The sequence below is a fragment of the Sparus aurata genome, chromosome 18, assembly GCF_900880675.1.
Source record: "Sparus aurata chromosome 18, fSpaAur1.1, whole genome shotgun sequence".
In the NCBI taxonomy this organism is placed as follows: domain Eukaryota; kingdom Metazoa; phylum Chordata; class Actinopteri; order Spariformes; family Sparidae; genus Sparus; species Sparus aurata.
In genome coordinates, this window is record NC_044204.1 from 36,320,788 (window position 1) to 36,347,703 (window position 26,916).

At 42.3% G+C, this 26,916-nt stretch overlaps 1 protein-coding gene across 1 annotated transcript; it reads right to left on the reverse strand.

The window, feature by feature from the left end:
- Positions 1-1,859: 1,859 nt before the first annotated feature.
- On the reverse strand, positions 1,860-26,907 carry anxa5a (annexin A5a). Its single transcript, XM_030397124.1, has 14 exons — positions 25,184-26,907; positions 19,436-19,659; positions 19,270-19,304; positions 16,566-16,650; positions 15,453-15,547; positions 12,345-12,458; positions 9,812-9,902; positions 8,634-8,713; positions 7,960-8,010; positions 6,861-6,954; positions 4,987-5,082; positions 4,757-4,815; positions 4,449-4,571; positions 1,860-3,163 (listed from the first exon to the last, which is right to left on the reverse strand). The coding sequence occupies exons 3-14, from the start codon at positions 19,270-19,272 to the stop codon at positions 3,104-3,106; spliced, it is 951 nt and encodes a 316-aa protein (XP_030252984.1). The 5' UTR covers positions 19,273-19,304; positions 19,436-19,659; positions 25,184-26,907; the 3' UTR covers positions 1,860-3,103.
- Positions 26,908-26,916: the final 9 nt, after the last annotated feature.

Sequence of the window (26,916 nt, forward strand, 5' to 3'; positions counted from 1 at the left end):
TGAGCTCAGAGCAGCTGACAGGCCGGTGAAGCAGCGGTAATCTTTGTAGCCCTTGAGGCTAACATTAGCTAGCATACTACTGTTGACAGAAACATAATCTCACCTCCTCCTCTTCTTTCACTGAAGAACAGAACACCTGTGTCCACTGTGTCTCCTCTCTCATTCAGACTCGTTTAACCGTCTGCTTTAGTTATTCTCAAGTTGTTTCATCACACTTGCCTCCATTCTGTTTATGTCTGCTTCCCCGCGAGATCACGTGTGAGTCCAGCTTCAGTCTGCAGAAGTGAGAAGCCAGAGAGGTGAAGTCCACCCTGCTGCTGGGCAGGAGCAAGTTTGCTTAATTCAAAATTTATTGATATTGAAAAATGTCTAAACTGCACCAAATTCCAGAACACACTTCGTTCTCAGCAACAAACCTGCCGAGTGTGAAGTAGATCAGATGAACAATTCTTGAGAAATGTGAATAACAGACAGACAGACAGATTCTTTGCATTATAAGTGTCACATACATAAGTCAAAACTTAAAAAAGAATCTTCAAAATACACAAGATTTTTTTCTTCCTTGTCATTGAAAGTGTTTCTCATTTTTAAGAAATCAACTTGTTTAATGTTTCTCTCCTTTTTATACATTTCTTTAGATGATGTTTTGCTCATTTTTTGTGTTTTTAGACTCACATTTTGATTCCTTGCTGTTTGGATTCGTTCTGTTCTGCCTGAACAAACTGAGTCTTCACATTCTGTTTTCTTATCTTGAGCCACATGAAAGCAAAAACAGAATAATACAGGAGCTTCACTGCAATAAAAGCTCAAAGGGAAATACAGTTCTGTCTCCGTACCTGCAGGACTTTAACTAGAGTCAATTTGCGAGTCATTCTGAGGTAATGTGGAGTGAATATGTGTCTGCAGGAGCCTCTGAGGGAAACATGCCAACACATGAAAACTGGAACCTTCAGGTGGTTTTTGAAAACAACACGTCGTCTGGCAGACAGAATTTATGAGCATACGGAGACGACCATGAATACTCACTCAGGTTGATTTTCTGATGTTTAATTGATTGGATACGTTTATGAAACCAAACTCAGATTGACATGTTGAGAGAGCAGCAGCTAAATAATCCTGCTGTTGTGACTTCCTGTCCTCGCTGTCATCAGGTGTCTGCTGCTGACGTCTCAGCGATGAGCATCACATAACAACATCATATTCTAATGTCTCCAACAACAGCGTCACTGTAACGGGCTCATTAAACAACGACGAGAACTTCTCAAACTCAGAACTTTATTTAAAATTCTACTTTAACTTGCAGACATAAATGTGTCTGACTCACAGGGACATGAAATCCTCCACAAGATAATAAGACAGAAGATCATAATAATACTTTAGTTAATCAGAAGCGATATATTTCAAAGGTCTCATGATTCCAGCAAGTTAAAGTCCTAAATAACACCTAATAAAAGCTGAATATTTTGAGCTCTGAACTAATTGAAATCCAGTTTTTGAAAACAGATTTTTTAAAAGCACAACTTGTTATCGACTTAAGGATACAACATAAATATGATATATAACCATGAATGATTTTTAAAGTTATAACTTGGTTTCTCTGCTTTGAAGTATTTCTGTGGTATTTAACCGTCTTGAGTCAGTGAGAATGAAAACCAGGCAGAGTCTCTGCTGCCACCCTGTGGATCAGCTGCAGCAGACGGACGTCACTTCTCATCTGTTCATCTGACGGCTGACTCAGTCTGACGTCAGGCTCCTTCATGTCTTTATACCAATCAGCACGTCTGATAGTGTCCATTTACTTATTGATCACTGAGAGACACATTGCAATTCAAGCCAGATGATTTGTACTTAATGAGAGCCGGAGGTCAGAGTTAGTGCTGTCCACACAGAGTTTAATAATTCAGTTGTTTCACACTGACGCTGCTGAACATGACTGAGGCAAAGCACCGGTCACACTTCATAATCACAGCACAGAGTACAGAGATACATTCAAGGAGCAACAAACACATGACTCATGAGGATTTAATACATGTATTAATGCTGAAAGGATCAATAATTCCTGTTGTGTTATTATGATTTTATCACATCATCTACAGTGAAGCAGAAGATATGCAGCTGAAGACATGTGTGTATTTTTATATAGTTGTCCTCTTTTAGAAACATCATGCAGCAGCTGGAGTAACTGACACAGCTGGACAGGAACACATTTAGACAATTAACACAAATAATTAGATAAACTTTAATTTACCAGAAATCCAGCTGACTTAAACTCATACTGATAACTTTATGAAGTAACTGAGTTTCTTAAAGAAACAGTCCACCCAAAAATGAGAGATGGGGACGTGTTTTACAACTTTAAATAATAACCTTAATAAAAGTCTGCATACAACTCGTCCAACATCATCTGAGAGTCTCGCAGCCCAGAGACCCCGAAGTGATCTGAGAGGATCATTTAACCGTGACGTGTGGTCGAGTTCATGCAGCTGCAGCTGCGAGCTCGCTAACACGTTTAGCTGAGAGCAAGGTGAAACAGCATCTTTTCAAATCAGTTTGAGTTGTCTGGGCTTCCGTAGACTTGGATGATGCTGGATGAGTTGTATGAATGTTACATTTAAAACAAGTCCCCATCTGCTTCAACTGCTCCAGAAATGTTTCATCTTTGGGGGAAACGTTTCCTTTATGATCCATCAGTCACAACTGGATCATATGTTAATGGTGAGCAACAGGTGATACATCCTGCAATAATCATCATTAGTTATCAATCAGTTCAGCTTTATTATGTAATGACTTGTACCTTCTATAATAAAGTGTGTAATTATGTCAAACAGCTTTATTCTCTACATTATGATCACCTGCTCCCATGTGATGGAGATATTCTCTGTTCAGATTGTGTATTAATATCAAACAAAAGCTAAACTTGGATACACTGTAACTGCTGTTCATGAAGAGGATATTATCAATAAGTGGATGATTTACGCTAATTCAATCACTAGCAAGCTAAAGTCAGAAAGAATCAACAGCACTGGATCAATAATCTCATCTGTGTGTAGCAGCAACACGGTGACTCATCATCCAGAGCTGCTGAACACGTCTGAGAGCAGCATTAATCATTCCCACCACAGAGGTAGAGCAAAGCCTTCTGGTAGTCTCCAGTCGTGTCCTCCTGCACAAACAACACACAGCAGAGTTTCATCAGCCTGAAACATTCAACAGTTTGGTTTTAGTAGAAGAACTGAGTCAGTTTCCTCTAATTTCTTTCTACATATTGATTTCAAAACAGCAGATTTCTTCCAGGGACACTGATGTGCTGCTCGTCATGCATGTGAGAAGGTGAAGCTCCAGGTGGTTGGACCTCCTCCTGCTCCTCCTGCTCCTGCTGCTCCTCCTCCTCCTGTTCCTCCTCCTCCTCCTGCTCCTCCTGCTGCTCCTCCTCCCCACATGTTGACTAACCTTGAACAAGACTGAACCCCAAACTGCTCATACAGTCATCGTCTCTCTTCTCCTCAGACTGTTCAGGCCTGTTACTATCACTACCACCAGTGCTCTGCTCCACCTCCTGAGCCTCGTCACGAACACGGTAAATGGTCTGCATTTTTATAGCGCTTTTCCAGTCTAACGACAGCTCAAAGCGCTGTACAACACATGCCACATTCACCCATTCACACACACATTCATACACTGATGACGGAGGCTGCCATGCAAGGCGCCAACTGCTCATCAGGAGCAATTTGGGGTTCAGTATCTTGCTCAAGGACACTTCGACATGCAACTAGGGGGAGCCGGGATTCGAACTGGTGACCTTCCGATCACTAGACGACCCGCTCTACCCACTGAGCCACAGCCGCGTGAAATCACACCAGGAAAAGCAACGTTTGGAGCCATAAGAACTGACTGTGAGACGCTCTATGAGCACGAAACCTCATCAATACTGATATAAAATCTCACATGGAGAAATACCACCATGAAATATAAATACTGTTGAAAAAGGAGCAATTTGAGATAATGATAGCTATAATCAAATATAAATGAGCTCTGTAAGAAAATATATATTGGTTCATTTACACATTTCGCTGCATTTCTTCAAAGGTTATTTCAAAATGACTTATTTATCTATTCACTATCGGCCGTGTGGGGCTTCACTGGAGGGAGGCAATAACTCTGCTGAACATCTGGCCCAGGAGAATACATCCATTCACCTCGACTGGTGAAAAGAAGGGGAGCCGTCTCATCAGGCTGAACAAGTCAATCACTAATCTGCACTCCATCAGACATGAATGGTGTATGAGCAGCACAACCACAGAACACCCAGCTGGTGCTCTGATGCAGGCAGAGGAACAGACGAGTGTGTTGAGAACATCAGCAGGGAGACGGTGAAGAGAACCACGTCTCCTGAAGGATGAGACTGCTGCTGCATGTCATACAGACGCACGGTGTGCACTGATCCGTACCTGGATGGTGCTGTAGAGAGACGCTCCATACTTCTTCTTGAAGCTGGCTCTGATGTCCAACATGTCCACCTCGCTCCTCGACACCATGATCCTCATCAGAGTGTTGTCATCAGTTCCGGCGCGCTGAGGAACACATTGAACAGCTGGAGTTGCTGCAGGTGGAGACTTTAAATTCCCAACAGTAAAACCTTCCTGTTTGTTTGGAGTGTGAATTCTTACATATTGCACCTTTAAACAAACACAAAGTGACCCAGAACAGTTAAACAACACGTGTTTCTGTATGAAGGGCGGTGCAGTGTGACACCTACCCTCATAGATTTATACAGACACTCAGCAAAGAAACCTGGAACACTCTTGACACATTTCACTGCGGAGAGAAGACATCAGGCGCTCTGAGTGAAACTGATCTTCTGTCACGTTAATCTGCATTGATTTCTCCTGTCAAGTGTTATCTCCTGCTGTACTTCATCCTAACATGCATGTCAGAGAGAAACCCAGAGGGAGCTTAAGCATGACCCTGATAAATCACAGGTCTTACCAACAGCCAGCAGAAGGTTCTCCAGATTCCCGGTGGTCTCTCCTTCAAGACTGTCCTCGATATCAGAGCCAGAGAGCTTCTTGTAGGCGTCAAACACTACAGAGGACAACCACAGTATACCTTACCGTTACCAGACTCTAACAAGAACCATTCAATTAAACAAATGTGTATCTGCTTATTTCAGAGGTCTGTTTATGACTTAAACATGCCGTTCCACTGTAGTTAAAACAAACAAGTTAAAATGTATAATTGTTCTTATTATTCTGGTTCATAAACATAAACATCGAGGTTAAAGGTCAGGAAACATTTATAAAAACACTGTTCAGCAGCCTGTTAAAGGCCTGCAGCAGATCCTCTGACAGCTTCCTCTTCTTCTTCTTCACGTTCTTCTTCATCTCACCTGCTTCATCTCAGCTGCTTCATCTCACCTGCTTCATCTCAGCTGCTTCATCTCACCTGCTTCATCTCAGCTGCCTCATCTCACCTGCTTCATCTCAGCTGCTTCATCTCAGCTGCTTCATCTCAGCTGCTTCATCTCACCTGCTTCATCTCACCTGCTTCATCTCACCTGCTTCATCTCAGCTGCTTCATCTCAGCTGCTTCATCTCAGCTGCTTCATCTCAGCTGCTTCATCTCACCTGCTTCATCTCAGCTGCTTCATCTCAGCTGCTTCATCTCAGCTGCTTCATCTCACCTGCTTCATCTCAGCTGCTTCATCTCAGCTGCTTCATCTCAGCTGCTTCATCTCAGCTGCTTCATCTCAGCTGCCTCATCTCACCTGCTTCATCTCACCTGCTTCATCTCAGCTGCTTCATCTCAGCTGCTTCATCTCACCTGCTTCATCTCACCTGCTTCATCTCAGCTGCTTCATCTCACCTGCTTCATCTCACCTGCTTCATCTCAGCTGCCTCATCTCACCTGCTTCATCTCAGCTGCTTCATCTCAGCTGCTTCATCTCACCTGCTTCATCTCACCTGCTTCATCTCACCTGCTTCATCTCAGCTGCTTCATCTCAGCTGCTTCATCTCAGCTGCTTCATCTCAGCTGCTTCATCTCACCTGCTTCATCTCAGCTGCTTCATCTCAGCTGCTTCATCTCAGCTGCTTCATCTCAGCTGCTTCATCTCAGCTGCTTCATCTCACCTGCTTCATCTCACCTGCTTCATCTCAGCTGCTTCATCTCAGCTGCTTCATCTCAGCTGCTTCATCTCAGCTGCTTCATCTCAGCTGCTTCATCTCACCTGCTTCATCTCAGCTGCTTCATCTCACCTGCTTCATCTCAGCTGCTTCATCTCACCTGCTTCATCTCAGCTGCTTCATCTCAGCTGCTTCATCTCAGCTGCCTCATCTCACCTGCTTCATCTCACCTGCTTCATCTCACCTGCTTCCTCTCAGCTGCCTCATCTCACCTGCTTCATCTCACCTGCTTCCTCTCAGCTGTTCCCTGCTGCTCGAGTCCGTCCACATGTTTCAGAGTGTGTTCAGGTGAGCGTCTGACTGATTAACTGATCCAGCCTGACCTTTCTTTGCGGTGAGTAATTTTTGCCGTTGGGACGCTGCTGAGCTGCTGCTTGTTGTTCATCAAAGCTTAATAAACTCTACAAACCGTCTCTCAGCTTCATGTCGACCTCTGAGGACACGATCTGCCTCATTTCTCTGAAGATATTTGTGACTTCTTCTCTTCAACACTGACACCAAGTTCTTTGATTCAGTGATGCGGCTTGATCAGAAACATTTATCTGAACAGTAACGGACCTTTACAAATGCTGTCTGGACTGTTTAAGTGAAATAATAGTGAACAAGAAGAATAGATAGTGAAGGTGTGTTGTTTCCAAACTGTCAAACTATTCTGACCAGTCAAACTCACAGACTCACCCTCCCTGAGATGCTCGACGCTCCTGTTGCCCAGTATTTTGATGATCTTCTCCTCGTCCGTGCCCACCTTGCCCTCACCTGCCGCATACAAGTCCTGCAGAGGCAGGTACACACTTGTACACTGGAGCTCACACACACACACAGCAGACTTCTGCAGACGTGATTGATGTGAACACAGAACGAGCGGCGGCGGCGGCGGCGGCAGCGGCAGCGGCGGCGGCAGCGGCACTGATGTGAGAGCGTGAACTCGACAAAACAACACAGGAAACTTTTGTTTTGCTCATTTTTTTTTTGCTGTGAGAGAGATGTTCAGCATCCATGATCCTTTATGGTACATTTATCTCATCTTACCCTCAGATACACAAAAAATATTCAAATAAAGAAATAATAATACTCATAAAAAAAATCTATAATTATTAATGTTTTAAGGGAAACAATTTGTTCCTTTCCCGGAGGTTTAAATCCTGTAATTCATTTTTCATACTGGCGATTCTTCAGCCTCGACCTTTAGCTTTATTACCCTTCTGAGAGCAGCCACACAAATATGACCATTCATTTAATGTGTTGACATTTGAAAGAAGAAACAATCTGATCCGAGCCACGGCGTCGTCTTCCTGCTGTGCAGGTTCTGTTTCAGGTTCTGTATTTGACTCTACCAGGACTGGACGTCACACTGGAGCGGCGGCGCCTCAGACACAGATTTATCTGTGTTTAACAGATTTATGTAGTTATTGTCCCGAGGTTACCTTTTTAAACCTGAAGCAGCAGTTCAGACTCTGTGATTGGCTGCTGTACTGCACAGAAGGACGGCGGTTCTGTTCTCTCACAGTACCAGATGTTTCTGCACCTCACTTTGTCTCATGCAGACCTTCAGAACCGTTCAGTGTTAGTAGCACTGCTGCTGTGAGTTTATGATTCTGATTCATTTTGTATTAGGAGTCAAGTAAGATAACACTTACATGTCTGTTCATCGAACACAAAGCTACAGCCAGCAGCTGTTAAGCTTAGCTTAGCATAAAGACTGAAAGCAGAGGGAAACATGCTAACTTGTTTTAAAAGCACATTTGCTGTATTTACTCTCATGTGTTTGCTCTCTTACCTTGGCGTCTTTCTCGATCTTTTCCTCGTCAACTCCCTCCTCTCTGCTCCCCTTTACAGACAGACAGGAGGACAGACAGGAGGACAGACAGGAGGACAGAGAGGAGGACAGAGAGGAGGACAGAGAGGAGGACAGAGAAGAGGACAGAGAGGAGGACAGAGAGGAGGACAGAGAGGAGGACAGAGAGGAGGACAGAGAGGAGGACAGAGAGGAGGACAGAGAGGAGGACAGAGAGGAGGACAGAGAAGAGGACAGAGAAGAGGACAGACAGGAGGACAGAGAGGAGGACAGACAGGAGGACAGACAGGAGGACAGACAGGAGGACAGAGAGGAGGACAGACAGGAGGACAGACAGGAGGACAGACAGGAGGACAGACAGGAGGCCAGGTTGATAAACAGAAAGAAACAGCAGGTTGGTGTGGATGGAAACACGGTGAGCTCAGACTTGCAGCTCTGTACCCAGCTAACCCCTGAAGAGCGTCCTAGATTACATTTCTGTCGGTAAACCAAAACACATTAGAGGAACCTACTGTAGTGTATTCTGCTCTCATCACCTTCCCTGCTGCTCTCCAACCCACACCTAAACCTCTCATGACTTTGTAATGGCCTCACCAGACTCTCATTATCAGGAAAGGAAACATGAGTCTCTGTGGCAGCAGCCCCCCTTCGTCTACCTGCAGCAGGATCACCAGTAGTTTCTGATAGTGCCCCGAGGTGTCACCGCAGATATCTTTCTCCAGCTTGCTGCTGAACTCTGGAAGAAAGAGGAGAAGAGAGGCAGAAGATTGCTTACACTTCCCGCTCACAGAAGTCATGATGGCTGCAATCGACCCCAGCGGAGCGTCCGGCGCTCGCAGCAGGATCTCCGGCAGCAGCGATGTGATTAGTGGGCTAAAGGACAGCGTGGCCTTCTCTTTTGTCCAGATCAGATAAACTGGCCTCTTCTCCTTCGGCTGTCAGATGATATTTTCCATTGTGGTTTGTTGCAATTTAGAGATGGTTTCTGGAGACACTCTCGCAGGAACACATTTGAGTGAGACAAGAGTGAAGAGTGATGATGATGATGCCTTTTACTGTGAACAGACCAAATACACCAGAGAAACACGACTTCTACATCTTCTACTCTCTGCAGAGACACTACTAGAAATATACAGGAAATAAGAAAGAAATGTATTTAAAAACCTCAATAAAGCTTAGTCTTTACATTTCAGCGTGTTTTTTTCAATCCTATGAAATTATTTTGGAAATAATTGTTTCCCCAGAATTAAAGGACCAATCCGTCAGTGTTTGACCAGCCGAGACTCCTCTTTACTAACACGCAGGACCTTTAAAGACACCGTCACAAACACAAGCAGGTCTAACATCTGTGCTGTTTCTGCCAGTAACTAAATATTTTACTCAAAAACTTCTCAAATTAAATCATTCAGTTACAATTGAATCGGCTCGTCACTTTGTCCTGACTGCAGACAAACGCAGCCTTTTTTGATATCATGATATCTTTCCTATTACTCAAGTAACACAGCCGTGTACTTTTTGACAGAAGTAACTAATCTGTCCATAACAAAGTGAAATGAAGCTGCTGGCACTCTAACATGTCACAGCATTTCAAAATAGACATTCAGCAAATTACTAAAAAGTTACTTTTCATAGTTCCTCTTTGAAAAAGATCAGCAAATAATTCAGCTGATATTAAATGAGGTAACGAGTAACTGTAACTAACTACTACCTGTCACTCAGTATGTGTTGCATCTGTAAGAGTGTAAACTGTTGGATGACAGTGAAAACTTTAACATGTACTCAGCAGACTCGTCAGTAACAGCAACACATTCATCATCAGCGCTCAGTGACTCACCTTTCTTGTACACTTTGATGATATCTTTAATCTCTTCTCCGGTCCTGGAGGCCAAGATTTCAATCAGCACGTCGTCATCAGTCCCGGCTCCCTGCGAACCGAACACAAGACGTGGACGAGACAACATGGATTTGTGTTCACGTGGCAATCTCACCTTTTTCAGGTTTGTCAACATCAATAATAGTGATTAAAAAACTCAAGAGCTCAGAATTGTTTAAGAGAAAAGGCTGAGTGAAGTGTTGGAGTGTAATTTGTCAGCACATGTTCTGAAACGAGAGGATGAAGATGCTCAGTTTACCGAACAGAACGAGCTCTGAGGCTCTCACCCTTTAATTCTCTTCTCTTCACCGTAATTAACCTTTCAGTAACAAATGTCTCGACATAGCAAACAAACGGAGCAGGAGGTGTGACGGGATGCTGCGGCCAAGTCCTAAATGCTTTGCCTTCACTTTGATTGAACATTTCATTAGCGCTGGTAACACAAATGTAAATGTGATTAAAGAATAATAAGTTAGAAGGGTAACCAGGAGGGCTGAAGTTATTAACTCAGGCAAACCTCATCAAACTTTAGTGCGACATAAAAAGCAGCAAGGCGAGTAAGTGATGCTTTAAAGAGTCATAACGGCTGAAACATGTTGCTGTGATAGAGACAGTTAGATGTTAGCGACAGTGTCAATAAGTGGAACATATCAGATGTTACACTTTGGTGTGAAAGAGACAGATATGAAGAGCTCTGTTACCTCCAGGTGTGACAACCTGCACCGACAGCCAGAGATACAGAATGTGAAGACAATAAGAAGATTGTATCTGTGGAGCAGCTCTAATGAAAAACAGCCTTCACCTCTGACCTCAGATCATTCATCTTATATAAATGTCTACCTGACTGAGGCTGCAGCGACCACACACCTGCACTGTGGGCTGTCAGCGAGCATGAAGATGCTACATGCTAATTAAGTTTAATGTTTTAATTGACAGAGCTGCTGACAAACACAGAGCTGCACAACAGAATGCATCTCGTAGTAAGTTCATGCAACACAAGATAAAAGGCTGATGGTGAAGTGTTGAGGCTGAGCGTCACAGCCGGAGGAGAGACGCTCTCTGAGGCCGGGATGTGAACCCATGACTCACTCAGTCTGAGAGCTTACTGAACACAGAGCAGGTTTTTGGTTTTTTGTTGCTGGCAGAAGCTGCGAGAAGACGATTTGACCCAGAACAATCACAGTCAATCTGACCTTGATGCAAAAATGGCACAAAAACAGCATCAGACTGATCTTTTGTTCATCAAGGTAATCGGTTCCTCAGTTTTCAACAATGACATTCGTCCTTTTCACAAAGCTTGTCACAAACCTGTTTTTGTACGATGGACTGCTTGTTGATTGTGAAGAAATATTTTTTTAATCTTCCCTAAATGAGAAAGTCTTGAAATGATAAACTCCCACGGACGGACACGTCATCACCTCCTAAAGCTGCTGCCACACAAAGCAACATCAGCTGCTACTATTAAGACCAAAACATTTGGTCTTAATAGTAGATTCAAGGATGATAAAGACAAAATAAAGACTTCGAAAGAAACACTTTGATTTGATTTGATTTGATTTGTCATATAGTAAAATTATCTGCAACTATTTTGAGGATCAAGTCGGCCTGATGTGAATGTGTTCTGGTGTCTTTGCTCTTCTGTGACAGTCGACTGAATATCTTTGGACGAGACATTTTTTAAGGATGTTATTTTGGACTTTGGGAAAGAATGATCAACGTTTTCACTATTATCTGACACTTTATAGACAAAATAACTAATTAATGTATTAATCTAGAGGTAAAATAATGTGTATCTGCAGCCCAGACGCTCAGCAGAGCCACAGCGCTGGATGATAATTCTCTGTGAACCTTTTAACAATATCTGAAGTTATTTATTGCCGATATGAAATTATTAGTGGAGGTTTCGATCTCTTACAGCTCCATGAACCTTATAAATATGTATTAACTTTTCTCTGCTGTCCACTTTCAACCTAGCATTGATGACATTATTCTCTAGACAATATGAAGGCAATTCATATCCATTCATTAGCCAAAACATCCATCTATAATATTTACACTTTTTAATGTTGTGTAAATGAAGATTTACTCTGGATGAATATAAACCATTCAGACACATTCTGAATTGAAAATCAGGCTGAGAAAATCCTCATCAGACTCTTTAAGTCGTCTGTCACAGGTGAAGCTGAGTAACACTTAACGAGCTGATGCCGGCGCTCTGTTATTGTGCATGCTGGTTTATTGGCATGGCTTAAAAAGATGGAAGCCTTCATCACCGTAAGTGGTTCACACGTGTGGCTTTACTGCTGTGATAAGTCTAAACGAGTGCCATGAGAAAGGTCTGATGCTCCTGTGCTTCCCCATCATGTTGGAGTACAGATGCAAAAATGCAACCAAAGGAAAGTTAATGTGTTGTCTGACGGTTTCAACTCATTTGCATGCAAAAGACCTGCAATCTGGATTAAGAGGAGTTTCTGAGTTGACCTTCATCTGTTACCTTGAGGGCCTTGTGCAGTTGGGAAGCATCATAGGAGACAGCCGGCGTCATCAGGGCCACAATCAGACTCTCGAACAGCCCGCCGAGCTCCGACTTCAACGCACTGACCAAGTCCTGGTGATTAATAAAGAGAGAACGACAAAACAGGAATAACTGTGTTTGTATGGAACTTATCTTTGCATCATGTACATTCTGTAACATGGAAGAAACTGAGTAAGTGAGCTGTCTCTGGGCATTTTACTCCACTGATAGTCTTTAAATGCATGAACAATATTAGATACCAACAATATAAGGAAAGGTTAGGAATCCTAAATAAGGTTGGCATCGACTGTCCTCAAGATAACTGCCAATAACTGATGTCAGGGCTGTTGGTAATGACAATGAAGATGGAGATCAACATGAACACTTAAATATTATGACTCAGAGGCTCAGACCTGTCTGTTAGAGAGACTAACACTGATGTTAGCCAGTTAAAACAAACAGAAACAACTGATGTTAGCCCACTGAAGAAGCTAACAATGATGTTAGCCTGTTGGAAAAGCTAACACTGATGTTAGCCCACTGAAGAAGCTAACAATGATGTTAGCCTGTTGGAGAAGCTAACACTGATGTTAGCTTCCCAGAGAAGCTAACAATGATGTTAGCCAGTGGAAACAAACAGAGAGACTGATGTTAGCCCACTGAAGAAGCTAACAATGATGTTAGCCCACTGAAGAAGCTAACAATGATGTTAGCCTGTTGGAGAAGCTAACACTGATGTTAGCCTGTTGGAGAAGCTAACACTGATGTTAGCTTGCCAGAGAAGCTAACAATGATGTTAGCCAGTGGAAACAAACAGAGAGACTGATGTTAGCCCACTGAAGAAGCTAACAATGATGTTAGCCTGTTGGAGAAGCTAACACTGATGTTAGCCTGTTGGAGAAGCTAACACTGATGTTAGCTTGCCAGAGAAGCTAACAATGATGTTAGCCAGTGGAAACAAACAGAGAGACTGATGTTAGCCCACTGAAGAAGCTAACAATGATGTTAGCCCACTGAAGAAGCTAACAATGATGTTAGCCTCCTGGAGACGCTAACACTAGCCTTAGCCTCATTAAAGCTAAAATAGCAGTGACAAGTGAAGTAAAACAGCTGTTGTCATGGATACAGGCAGTCTCATCACAGATGACAGAATGAGCAGCTGTCATTTTGTTTCAACCTTTTACTTCTTGGTGGATTGCAAACAACATAACTCCACCTCTCTTACAGTGCAGAGTATGTAGCACAATGTAGTTTACCTGACTGTAAATTCTACCCATGATGCTGTGTGTCTGAAAGTAAATAGTGCAATATGTGTTTCATGGCGCCCTCTTCGTTTCTGGTCGTCCTTCCAGCTTTTCTGCCTCGTCTCCATCTCTTTCTTCTTGATCACTGCTTCCCTTCACTTTCTCCCAGTCGAGCTGCCACTGTTATTTCCTTTTGCAGTGCTGTTTTTAGCAGCACACTCATTCATCACCCTCATGTGCTGCACAGACCTGCACATCTATAACGTCTAGAAAAGCAGTGGTAGAGTTCATTTACTCTCTGACAGCTCTTTGCAGGCCGTAAACATTCAGAAACAGCGATTTAATCAGTGCGTATCACCCTGTCTGCTCCGACCTCTTCAACCACGGGAACCAGATCATTACTGCCACTATATACAGATAACAGTTTGGATCATTACACATTTACCTGGAGAAAGGAAAATATATCTATGTATTGACACTGCAGGGAACACAACCTGGATATCAGAGCTGAAGGAGTGAGTGTGCAGCGTCGCTCTGATGTGAGTATCTGACAAACTGAACACCTAAAGCTGTTGTATAATCTGTTTATCTGCTTTTCTTGGCCGGTATTCTTCAGCAGGCACAGAAGTCATTTCTTTAACAGCTCAATATCTGAGTCCTCTCTCAGAATGCATCCGTCTCCACACATGATCACCTGTTTCCATTCTCACATCTGATAGAAGCCAGCGAATCATATTCCCGTAAACTGTTTGTAATTTCTGCCTTGTGATGCATCTTTTGACACTGTGAGTTACAGGAAATAAGAGCATGCACTCTTAGATACATTGCTGCTTCATTGTTATGGTATCAGTATTTCCAGTTGTCATTTTAGATGTTATTGTGTCTGAGTGGTTTAAGGCTCCCCAACATTACATGTTAGAGGTGCACTGAAACAGTGGTAAAGGAAATCGGCTCATTTCGATGTAATTTTCTGAGATATTCTGGAAGCTACTTGTTGTACCTCTGAACTCTTTTCCTCCAAAGCTGCCTCGTCTACTTCTACAGCAGGCGGCGTTTCATTTTCCCAAAATGATTTTCAATAACCCGAGCAGAAAGCAAATTAACTCGCTACTTTCAATCCAGAGCATAAGATGGCACAGGCCTTGTATAACTAATTGAACAGCACTCTGGCCTGTGGAGACCGGACGATATCGTCTCCCCACAGCTTCAACGATTCATTTTCCCCTTTATGACTGTCGAGCTGCTGCCAGATCATTAATGACAGAATGCTGTAGAAGGCTGAATGTGCAGCAGAGGCTCAGTGACACTGAAGAAGTACAGTGTGTGAATTATACTTCATAACACGCAAAAATGTTGCTTGAGTGGAAAAAAAGAATATTAATAGTAAAATTACTTGCATGTAAAACATCATGTAGTTTAGTGTTGAAGTTCTGTTTGTCTTTTTGTTGTAATCTTTCTCAGCTCATGATGATGTAATGAACTGTTTTGTTGAAAAGTAGAAATGAATGGATTTTTGTTTTAATGTAATTCTGAATTCCAATCTAAAATAGTCGTCATCACTCATCATTGTACATTTTTAAACATTTGACTCTTCAGTAGGAATGAATGAGCTTGTTGTTAATCAACGGGAGAGATTCACAGTAACTCAAATATAAAGTAATCTGTTCAGACAAAGAAAATAAAGGAATGGTAGAAGAAGCTGACTCAGAGCTCTTATGCAGAAACCTGTGAGTCTTTATTGCTGCTGGACTGAGTGTCGTCAGGACAGAGAGGCTAACATCACCTATAACCATCCATCATTTTCACTGCCGCTCTCTGTTTCGCTCCCAGCGGCTCATCTTACCTTTCCGTAGGCCTTTTTATACGCTGCCTTAATTTGCTGGCGCTGATCGTTGCTGCGGGATGTCAGGAGCATCAGGATGGCGTCTTCATCCGTACCTGGACCAGAAGTCAAACAAGCATTAAATGACATACGCAGTGAGCTGCTCACCCTAACATCTCTGCACATTCATACATGAAGGGCTGTTTACACCCGTCTCCTTAGCTAAACCTCATTGAGAATAATTGACAGCTTGGAATAAACTCCCAAATAAACAATCGTCCCCATAAAGCAGAAGATCTAATAGCATGATGATCAATAGCTCTTAAAGTCACCAGCACTTCGGAGGAGAAGGCTCAGATAGACAAACAGTCTGAGGGGCAGCGTGAGATTTCTCCTCTGAGGGACCCAGATGTTAATTATGGCACAAAGCCCTGCTGATCTGTGTGACAGCTCTGACTGCGCACACGTGTACTCAGGTCAGTACTGGTCTTCTCACGTTTTTATAGATCGACATGAAATCACCATCTTATTGTGAGAAACTGGCAGGAAGTAAGAATAGGAGATAAAAGGAAGAAAAGGTGTTAATAGTCAGCAAGGTTCTATTTAGCAGGAGTGGTACTGGTGTTGATTGTCACACCATGAATTCCTGCAGTTGGCTACACCTTTAATTTGGTGATTGTCATGGGGCTCATTGATTTACACTAATGACAGCAGAGGGACGTTTCGATTGCTGTTTCCCATCACATGTAGAGCACAGTGGGGTCGAAGGTCAAATTATTGACCAAACAGCTTCTGAACAGAGACATAAATTACATGAAATGAGATCTTCACATTGTAAAAGTCTTTTAAATTGCTCGTTTCGCACAAATGCTGACGATGAGAACAGATTTTTTACATTTATTTTGCAGCTTGTGTTCTTAGTAAAGTATTTACACTCAACACAATCAACAGAGTGAATGTTATGGGGATATTATTTTGATTGAGAGGAAATTAAGAAGAGTTATTCGTTTGTCTTGTGATGTATTTTACTGTGGACCAATAATTACAGTACAAATTCACCTGTTCACCCTCACCACATGAAATACAACACAGCAGACCTCAGAAGTAGAACGTGCAGAGTGTGAGCAGACTGACCGATTCCCTTCATGGCTTTGTGGAGGATTTCAGCATCGTGTTTGGCGTTAAAGCTGACGAAAGGTCTGACGCTGCCTCTGTACGCCTGCAGACGGAGAGACACGGAGGATGTTTTATACATCTAGAGGACATGTTCTCTTAATGCCTCTGTAGACTTGTCATACTTGTGTGCTTCGTTATGTGTTTGTCTTGATTCTGAGTCTTCATATATCCTCCTGTGTTTATGCCAAAGAATTAAAGTAACACAGGTTTATTACATTTGGAATTTATACAATGCAGTGTTTGTTTTCTAACTGCTATATTACACAGTGTGCAAAATAGCTGAGTAAGAGTTCAACCAACATGAAAACTGGGTCATAAAAAAATGTAAAAAAACAAACAACTGAAAAAATCTGAAATGGTTTGGTACAACTTGACCCGCATAATTTAATTCTGCAGAAGCCCAAAGATCCCAAACTGATCCGAACAGAGGTTCCGTTCACCCTCAATGTGAGGTTGGAATAATGCTTTCAGCTCAGTGAAGGTTTTCTTCAGGCCTTTGGTGACTTGGACCACGAGGACGAGCGGTTCAGGGACGTCTTATCTTGTTTTCCAATGTCCCCATATATTTCCATTGTTAAAGAGAATGCTGCAATGCTGTTTTGCTGTAAAGCTCCAGACAGGTTTTGCAGGAGTGAATATATGATGACTGGATTTTTATTTTGGGTTTTATAATGTGTCGAGAGTTCTGGTGCTCCTTGCTGGTCCTGATGGTGTTATAATGACTCCCAAATCTAAAAAGAATAAAACCTCCACAGACACACTGAGACTGAAACCATAAATGGTTCTGAATAAAATGCACTGACCCGTAAAAGAAATACTGCCACCGACCAACAGAACCCACCTGTGGTAAAACATTGTCTATCAAAAGTCTGAAGGCCGGTTCTGACTGAAATACTGCTGCTGCTGCTTTGTTGTGTCCTGTCTCACTTGTTCTTCAGGGAGAATGTCATTTGAAACAAAGCAATAAAACATTAACCTCAGCTGCAGCCGTGAACCAAACTCTGTGCAGGAGGGAAAGAATATTATCTTTTCCTCGTCTCACTGAAGGTTTCTGTTCATCAGTTCTGTTGTTGTTCATCTGTTTTCACACACAGAAGCTGTTTCATGTTTCTTTCGAGAGCACAACCTCCGCCTTGGAGAGCCGCCCTCATACGACACCGCCAGGGCCCCAATGAATATATATGAATATATAATATTTAGTGTTCCTCGTCTAGAAGGAAATCATGCAAGTATTTTTATCCACGCTAGCATTGTGATCACATTGTTGGTCGGCCCAATAAATTGTTGCCATGTTACATTTCTGCAAACCATGAATACATTAAATGTGTATGTGTCACATGAACTACGTCAACATTTCTACCATACAGTCATATCAAGTTGAGTTGACTTATTTGGGGCGATGGAGGAGATGGTGGTGTTACAGCCGTGTTAGACGGTTATATGGCTGGAGACAAAAACAAAAAGACAAAAAAAACACTTTTTGGTTGACATGTTGATGTAGTTCTCAGTCGCCCGCGTCATGGTGAATCTAGGAGCTGTATCGTAGGCAACTGGACTTGTTTCAGTGTCTTGAAGACGTTTCACCTCTCATCCAAGAAACTTCTTCAGTTCTGTTTAACTAGGGGGGGAGTTCAAGATACTGAAACAAGTCCAGTTGACTACAATACAGAACTTAGATTATTTTGTTGCCGGAAACGCGGATGGAAATATACTCTGGTGTCACGCTTACAAAAGTAGAAACACCGTCTCAAACAGTGGTCTCTGGCTTGAAAGCCTTCTAGCCTGAATCTGTGTCTCTGGATGTGAAAGTCAGGTAGTAAACATGTATCATGTGATATGATGTGTGGCCAAATGTGAACGTATCTGTGGTTTGCAGAAACATTTCACCCTGATGACATCTGGTTTCAGATACAAGCATGTTTCTGCATCGTGCTTCCATCTAAGTCCTGTTTCTTAAACACACTCGGCTGATCAGGATGGATAAATGTTTTAAGAATCTTGAAGAATGGCTGCTTTATCTAGTTTTAAGTACAGAGAGCTCTTCAGTGACGGTGCCATCAGGGAGCATTGTCTCCCAGCTGCCCTCTCAGGAAACTGTAACCAGCAGAGATACAATAGACACGTACCTGCTGTTTCCACGCACAGCGTAATACAATAAGGTACAAATTAGACCATCGCCATTAACTGAAACTGAAGTTCTCGCCATCACTTCAGGTCTTAAATCAACTCGTCCTCGTCAGACAGTCTGAGCTCTCAACAGGCCGGAGAGGATAAAATCCAATCAAGGATATCAAATGAAGCTGCTGCTTCTCTTTTTGTCCCAATGTGAGTGCACGAGTCGTGGTAATGTTTTACTAATGAGTGCATCTTCACAGGGATCATCAGCAGCATCTAGTGTTACATGCAAATCAGATGCTGGTTCTGACAGTTCCTGGTGATGTGTTCTGTTTGAGACTGATCATGCAGTACCTGTCGCAGTGTGGCTCCAAAAAGCAGTGACCTTTTCAGAGAGGAGTCACACTTCATCACACTAACATGAAGGCAGGTTCTGCTGCTGTGGCTCAGAAATACTCGTCTTAAAGCTTTTTGTGTAAAAAAAGGTTGTTGCTCGTTGAGAATATTTAAATTCAGAGAAAATAGAACAAAGAAAGGAAACACTTACCATCCTGTTTTCTGATGGGGGACAACTGTTGTTACCTGAAAGAAGGTGGAAAAAGACGATTAAACCCTGATTAAAACAGGCTCAGAGTTTGTATGTAATTATTTTAAATCTGGATCTAACTGCTCAGTAAGTGTGTCAGCAGAACAAGTTTAGTCTGCGCTCTCACCAACCAGCCTGCTTCCTCTCTCCTCACAGGTGATCTGAGGCTCAGGTACCAGCTCTTATTCTCCCTGCTGGCTGCAGCGTCACGGGGGAAAGCTGACAACATGTCCGTCCTCATCCGCACGCCGTGTTGTCTTTCACTCGCTGTCAGATCATGACCTCGTGCACTCAGCTGCTTTGTGTGACTTCAGGAAAGTGACAGCAGGCTGCTGAACGTGTCTCCAGAGGCTGTGAGATAGTTTAGGAGTTAATCAGTTAATTGCTTCCAAAAATGTTAATGATTAACCTTTAAGATTAAGTTTAGGTGTAGTTTCTCTGCAAATGATGGTTCTGAAGAGAAGCGGAGGAAGTATTAACTGTAACATGACAAAATAAGAGCTCACACACAACAATATATTGAATTAGTAAGGCTGGAGAGCATCTTGACCTCCTTTAATGGTCTCATTAATATACAGAAACATGATATATGTATCTGAGCCTCCAGCAGTACATCATATCCAATAAGATCATTATATGTTTGTCGCCGTGATCAGCTCGCAGGCTCTCCAAAGAAGAAAAAAACAGCTGTTTATAAGCTTCGTCATCAAGCATCTTCCAGAGTTTCTTTACCCGAAGAAGGACGAGGATTTTAATTTATACAAACAGTCAAAATGGAGATTCAGGTTGTTCTTGACAGGAAGGGGTCAAACAAACGAAGTGAAGTAAAAACTACAATATCTCTATCGCTGAGCTGAAGTCGAGTACGAGTATAAAGTTCGATACGATGTAAATACTCAAGCACAGTACAAGTACCTCAAATTTGTACTAAAGAGCAGAGTAGATGTACAATGTAACATGACAGGATCTTCATATGATTTGTATCTCAAATCCTCATTGTAAATAACCGTAATTGTTAAATAAACGTTATATATAAAATAAAGTAAAATATTTCTTTCTTAATAATGGAGAAGAGGTACCTCAAATTTATATGTCAAAGTATTTAAATACTCAGAACCACTGAACATCACTGATATTTTATGAATAAATACCCTGAGGTGCTTCCTGTAATTATGTTAAAGTCATGAATCAATCTGTGAGAGGTTGTCTGTCTTTGTAAATGATAAATAATTTAATTAAAGCTCTATATTTCTGGGGACAACATGTTTTCAGGCGCAGTTAATTTACACGTGTTACAGCCAACAGAAGACAGACAGGAGACGCTGACAGCAGCTCCGGGATCAGCAGAGCGAGGCGACGACGGGCAGCTCACGTATCATCATCGCTGTCCTCGTCCCTGCAAACCTTAATTAAAGTGAGAACTGGTGAGAAGATGAGAGTGTGAACACCATCTCTCAGGTGATCCAGTTACGGATACTCACAGTTTCATCTCACAGGAGCTCCCAGACTGACATGGAGTCAATTTCCTCTAGCTGCAAATAAACAAGCTGCTTTTCTTTTTTTATGTATCAGATTAAATCAAGATTTCTATTCTGCATAACTGAGCCGACTTTTAGTCCACCAGCATTAAGTCTAATCAGGCTGAATGAATCATGTGCTGTTTTGGATATTGGATAATATATATATTGGATATTTGGATAAATATCAGTTTCATTTGAATATTAATTATCACAAAACTCTCAGAATACAAACTACAAGATGGAGATTTTATCTGAAGGATGAGTGTCATCACTTTAAGTCTATCCAAACATCATCTGGCTTAATCTTCAAGCTTAATCAGATCCTGTAAAATAAATGTACCGTTACAACATGACAGCATTTACTGAACTGCTTAACTGGAGCGCCAGAATCTCAGCGTGAGACTTTAAATTAAAGGCCCTGAAATCTTTTACTCAATCAGCTTCTTACTGATGAGATCCAGCAGACCAACAGTGTCATCACCATCGGCTGCGATCCTTTCCTCTGTTCATGCCTTTTAAAATCATCCTCTGTAAATATTTGTTTAGCACAGATCACATGATATCTGAATAAACATGTCTCACATTAACTCTTCTGTTAGAAGACGACTATCAGAGAACACTGAACTCAACATGACCGTATGAGACGAATGAGGACTCGTCTCTTCTTCTTCTTCTCAAGTTGCTCTGTCAGTTAAATCTGATCACAGCCATCAGATTCAGTTAGTGTTTGACTTCAACTTTTTGTGTTAAACTCTGACTGTGACTGTTGCATATTTAGTCATGAATATTTAATGTTTTAAATAAACATGACATGAACCATTTTCATAACTTGGACAGGACAGGGATGCTGATTAATGGTTGTTGTCTTGTTGAGTGTTGAAATTCTGTCTTGAAAAATATCTAATTCAAATGACTGAATGAAGAATGACTGTTTGCTGTTGTCAAATGAACCAGTAAAGCTCATGTTCAGACTGAAGACAGTCATGTGATTTATCCAAAGCTACTGAATGTTGAGATAGTTTGAACTTTGACTTCAGAGTTTGTTTTGATATGAAAACAGCCGCTGAGCACTTCTGAGTCATAAAAGTCAAACCAGTTGTCCTGCAAAACGCTGACTGGTGCTTTCACTTCCCACTATCGTCCCCGAATCGTCCGTTTCCAAACTGAATCACTGTGAGGTTTTCATTCATGAGCGGAGCCCCCTGGGACAGTCTGGTATACAGAGCTGTGGACAGCTCCATTTGTCGGGTGGCGACTGACAGACAATAAGCTGAATCATCCATCAAAGAGCCTCCCAGCCACCGCCGGCCACCTCTGTTAGCTATCCTGCTCTGTGCCGAGGACACGTGTAACCAGATGCAAATGGATCCATTTCAGCAATAACCCGGCCAACTCTCCAGAACATCCACAACACATGAGAACATTTGGTGCATTTGAACGAGACTTTTTTGTGAGAATAAAAGCTGCTTTTTCTGGTGGGTACCTGCTCGATGTGAGGAACCATGTAGCTTCAGGCTGACACGGGTTTCATTCTATTCACTCACATTTTACACTTTAAATTTCCTGTTTACATGTGAGAGAAACATAAAATCAGGGGGAGAAGTCAACGTATGCCAACTACACCACAAACTGCATCAACAACGAATGAAGACAGGACAGAATTTGTGACTTGTGTCCATCATAAAATGCAAAACAACATCAGCTGCTGCAAAATGTTCCTAACAGCCACTGTGGCACTTCATTTTCTTCTCCTGCTCAGAGGCAGCTCACCTTCATTTATATTTTATCACCTCTGAGCAGGTGTTTCCATCTTTTCTTGTCTCACCATCAAAACTGTGACCAGTCTTACAAAATGGACACATAATATGAGACAGTCTCCATATTTGTGTTGTCCTCATCAGGAACCTTCATTATTGACATCTCTCACCACACGTCATCAGATCTCATCCATCTGTGCCCAGCGTCTCTGCTGCCTGCAGGACAAACCCAGCAGTGGAAACTGGTTCAAAAGCTGCTCTGACTCTTTTCATGTCCATCATTATTCAGAGTAATGACACTGTTTCTATTACAAGAGGACTGTGAGTCCACAGATGACCTCGCCGTGCCAGAGGACATATTTCAGCTCAACAGCGGAGATGAAAAACATGCAGCCGTGGGATCTGTCCAAGATGTCAGAGCTCATTAATCTACAGGTGTCTGCTGAAGGCAGCAGACAGGTGAGCTGTTATTAGTTTGAGATGACCTGTGCTCAGACCAGTAGAAGAGAAATCCCCAAAGATTTCTTGATTTATTAGTGCAGAAAGTGAAATGTTTACAGATGACTATTACAGTCCAGAGAGGCCACGTTTAATCATTTTGGGGAAAATTCTCTCTTTCATTGCTTTTCTGTCTTAATGTCTTTGGATAGAATCAGGTGAGAAGATGGATGCACTATCACACAGCTCGCTGGAGCTAGAGTCAGTGGCTGGTTAGCTTTGATAGCTTAGCTTAAAGGAACAGTTCACCCAAAAATAAAAAAAATGCAGTCGTTTTCAAGTCACCCTCGTGCCGATTGAAATTCAGGTGAAGTAGTCTACAAAACTTTGCAGGAATTTCACAGCAAAAGAGCGCTGCAGCGTTCTCCTCGACATCTGAGGAGACTGGATTTAAATGGTAAAAAACAAACAGACAAACATAAAATGACTTTATACAAGTTATTTGTCATAATCAGAATCTTCATGGTAGCTGCTAAGCTAAAAATGCTAGCACTCACTCGGCTAATGATAATGTTGTTTCAAACTGATTTAGCTTCTGCATTTATTGTCAGGCCGGCTGCCTGGAGCCATTTTTATTTTATGTTTTGACATTTTAAATCAAGTTGCAATCTTCTTCACTTTATTGCTCTTTCCAGTCTATATGCTAAGCTACGCTAGGCGGCTGTTGGCTCCAATTTCAGTTATCATACAGACTTGTATCGGTCGTCTAATCTAACTCTCAACCAGTAAACAAATACACGTATTCCCCAAAATGTTGAATTCATCTTTTTACAGGTGCCCATCCAGAATGTAGACACAAAGGACACAGCTAGCCTGGTTCTGCTCAAAGCCCCCTGCTGGAAAAAACAGCAGAGACCAGCACCAAAACACAACATTGGTGCTGGTCCAAGCTGGTTTTTCCAGCAGGGCTGAGAACACTCATGTGTTTGTACAGATTAGACAAAAGAGATATAAAATAACTGTTAATTAGTGTTAGGTGTTTGTGCACATTAAATAAAGCATATATAAAGCCACTTGTTGATTAGTGAGCTGTGGTCGGATAGTAAGACTTGTTGGACTAGTTGGTTTATGCTAAGCTAAGCTAACTGTCTGCCTCATCCAGTTCCACAGTCACTGTACAGACAGGAGAGAGGTATTCGTCCTGTTGTCTAACTGTCAACGAGGAAACAAAGAAGTGAATTTCTCAAAACGTTGAAATTCTATAAAAACACCAACAAACGGATCAATTACGCACATTATGTAAGACTGAAGAAGAAGCAGTCCAATCTTCTATAACTAATTGAATTGTTTGGATCGATCTCTTCCCCTGTAGAAACATGCCAGTGTTTACACCCCTGACAAATGTTTGCTACAATGAAGAATGGCTCTGTCGGAGCTGCAGGCGTTTGTATTACTGTGCTGCTGAATAAGGAAACCAGCGGGGTAATTGACATGCCCTCCTCTGGGCTAATGGCTATTGATTCCCATCTGACTATTACATGAAAGACAACCTGGCCACCTTGAAGAAGAACACAAAGTAAACACATACAGACTGAGAGATACAGAGTCACATGAAGGGTCATATGTCACAGTCCTGCCTGTGTATGCTAACGCTTTGTAAACACTGCAGCTTTCAGCATCGAGGTGTTGGCTGTTGCAGGGGATATTAGCTTGTTGCCTCAGGGTTCTCATTTACTTGATATGGACATGAGCTGACGAACGTTGTGCCTCAAAGCAGCTCGCTTTCATATTTGTCACCTGCGTCATGTTCTCAATATCCCTCCTTCCAATTTACCAATAAGATGAGGGGAGGTGAACCTGCCCTCCTGAATGCATTGCTTTAATCAGCATGAATTGAGTTTCAGATTTAGTCTTGGCTAACTCTTGACTTTACTCTGCAGACGTTTGAGCTCGGCTGTGTACATTAATCTGAGATATGAAAACAAATCGCATTAAATAATGGTCTTTCTGAACATCCCCACTTCATGCATGTCTGCTGTGGAAGCTGCTAAAAGAATAGACAGTGGTTTCAATAAGTAACATCATGAACATTTTTATTATTTCGTTAGGGAATATAAGCACTTGAGTCAAAAACAAGAATAAAAAAAATCATTTTCTTACACAAATCTGCAAAAGCACATTGAAGCATTCCAATAAGCCTCAGTCCAGGCAGAGCTTTGGCAGAATTGTCCCGTATTTTCATGGCAGGTGCTGACGCCTCTGCTCAAAGCGAGGCTGTCTGAGAGAACGGACAGGCTGCAGCGTGGCTTTTCCCACCGAGTTGCTCAGCTGCTTGATGAGCACCCAGAGAAGCAGCAGCATGAGGGTCAAGAGTCCCAGGAGCATCCCCACGTACAGGCTCAGGTTCCAGCCCCAGCCCAGTGCCAGGGGCAGTGAGGTGGACGCCACCAGGAATCTCCTCGGGGCAGGCATGAGGTCAGGCAGCAACCCGCCCTCCCCTCCTCCTCTTCCAAAAATGTCTCCTTTTCCCACACTTGGATCTTCTCAGAGGTTAGACAGATGCTGTGCTGTAGCTGCTGGAGCCATTGTTCTAACTAGTGTCCAGCTGGTTTGGCTGTGTTATAGAATTCCCATCCGTCCCCATGGTTTAATCCTCCAGTTAGTAGAGCCAACCTGTTGAGAGTGTGAGCGTGGTCTTTGAGCGATCCATTCTCCAGTGGTGGAAATCCGTCTGCAGCTGGGCTGTGCTGTGTTTCCTCCTCTGTCAGACTCCTCGCACAAGCCAGCCTCCCAGTTTATCATGAGAGAGAGAGAGGAGGGGGAGAGAGCACCAGAGGCTGCCTTCACTTTCAGAGGAAATCAAATCCCTGAAGAGGAGAATGTCAATCCTGTTCTGTCATTTACCAATTAATAATTATGTGCAGAAAAAAAGGACAAAGCACGTCTTTATATTTCAGTCTGCCTTTGTGTTCATATTGGATTCTGTATGCCAGTTCTGGATTTCATACAATTGACAGCATCACTTCAGGATGATATGGAAACTGTATACTGCCAAGATTTCACTGAATAGCTGAAGTCCACCTCCCGTCACAAAGTGGGTTTCTTTTTCCTAGTTGAAAGTTTGAGCTTCACTGTTGATGACTGGATGTGCAGTCTGACACTACAGGCTGTTTTCACATTCATTGCTCAGACTGTAAATGTACTCCGTGCTCATTAGGGCTGAAACATTTTCAATGTTGATTAACCTGTCAGCTTTTCTTGGTCGATAAATTTAGTCCTTAAAAAGGTTGGAAAAGGTGAAAATTGTTGATCAGTGTTTCTGAAAGCCGAGGACATCAAACATTCAGTTAACTGTCAGAGGGGGAAACACTGAGTACAGGACACAAGGAAACCGTTTACCGAAATTGTAAGATGCAAAATGTTCCTTTGACCCCAAGTTCCCATACATTTTACCTCAGAAAAATCACATTTTAAAATTGGTTTTCTCTAGAATCATGCAAACATGTGTTCAGATAAGGTCTTCATCTATTCTGGGATTTTTAAAGTCATGTGGTACGCCCAGTTTTCCCTGTAGAAACATTTTGATGCATTACCTCGCTACAATATTGAGCTCTTGAAATGTTGGTCATGTCTCCATTCCTTTAGCTCCTTCAATTTGTGATCTTAAATTAAATCCCAGATGTTTTGCTTGTGTCAAAGAGTGCTAAAGACAATACTATAATGAAACCCTGAGTCTGAAGCCACTTGCACTACAAAGCACATAATTCCCATTTAGGATAAACCATTCTGAATGTTCAGCCTCACAAACTAACATGCACATGATGAAAAGCACTGTAGGTCAATAAACCAGCCTTTAAAAACGAACCAGGCTGTACAGGTGGGACACATTTTGA

What these genes read in the sequence shown, in the direction of transcription:
- anxa5a (XM_030397124.1), bottom strand. An exon ending in CAAAGCCATGAAGGGAATCG is followed by an intron (nt 15,548 to 16,565) that starts GTCAGTCTGCTC and finishes CTTCTGGTCCAG; the next exon opens with GTACGGATGAAGACGCCATC. An exon ending in AACTGCACAAGGCCCTCAAG is followed by an intron (nt 9,903 to 12,344) that starts GTAACAGATGAA and finishes TTCGGTTCGCAG; the next exon opens with GGAGCCGGGACTGATGACGA.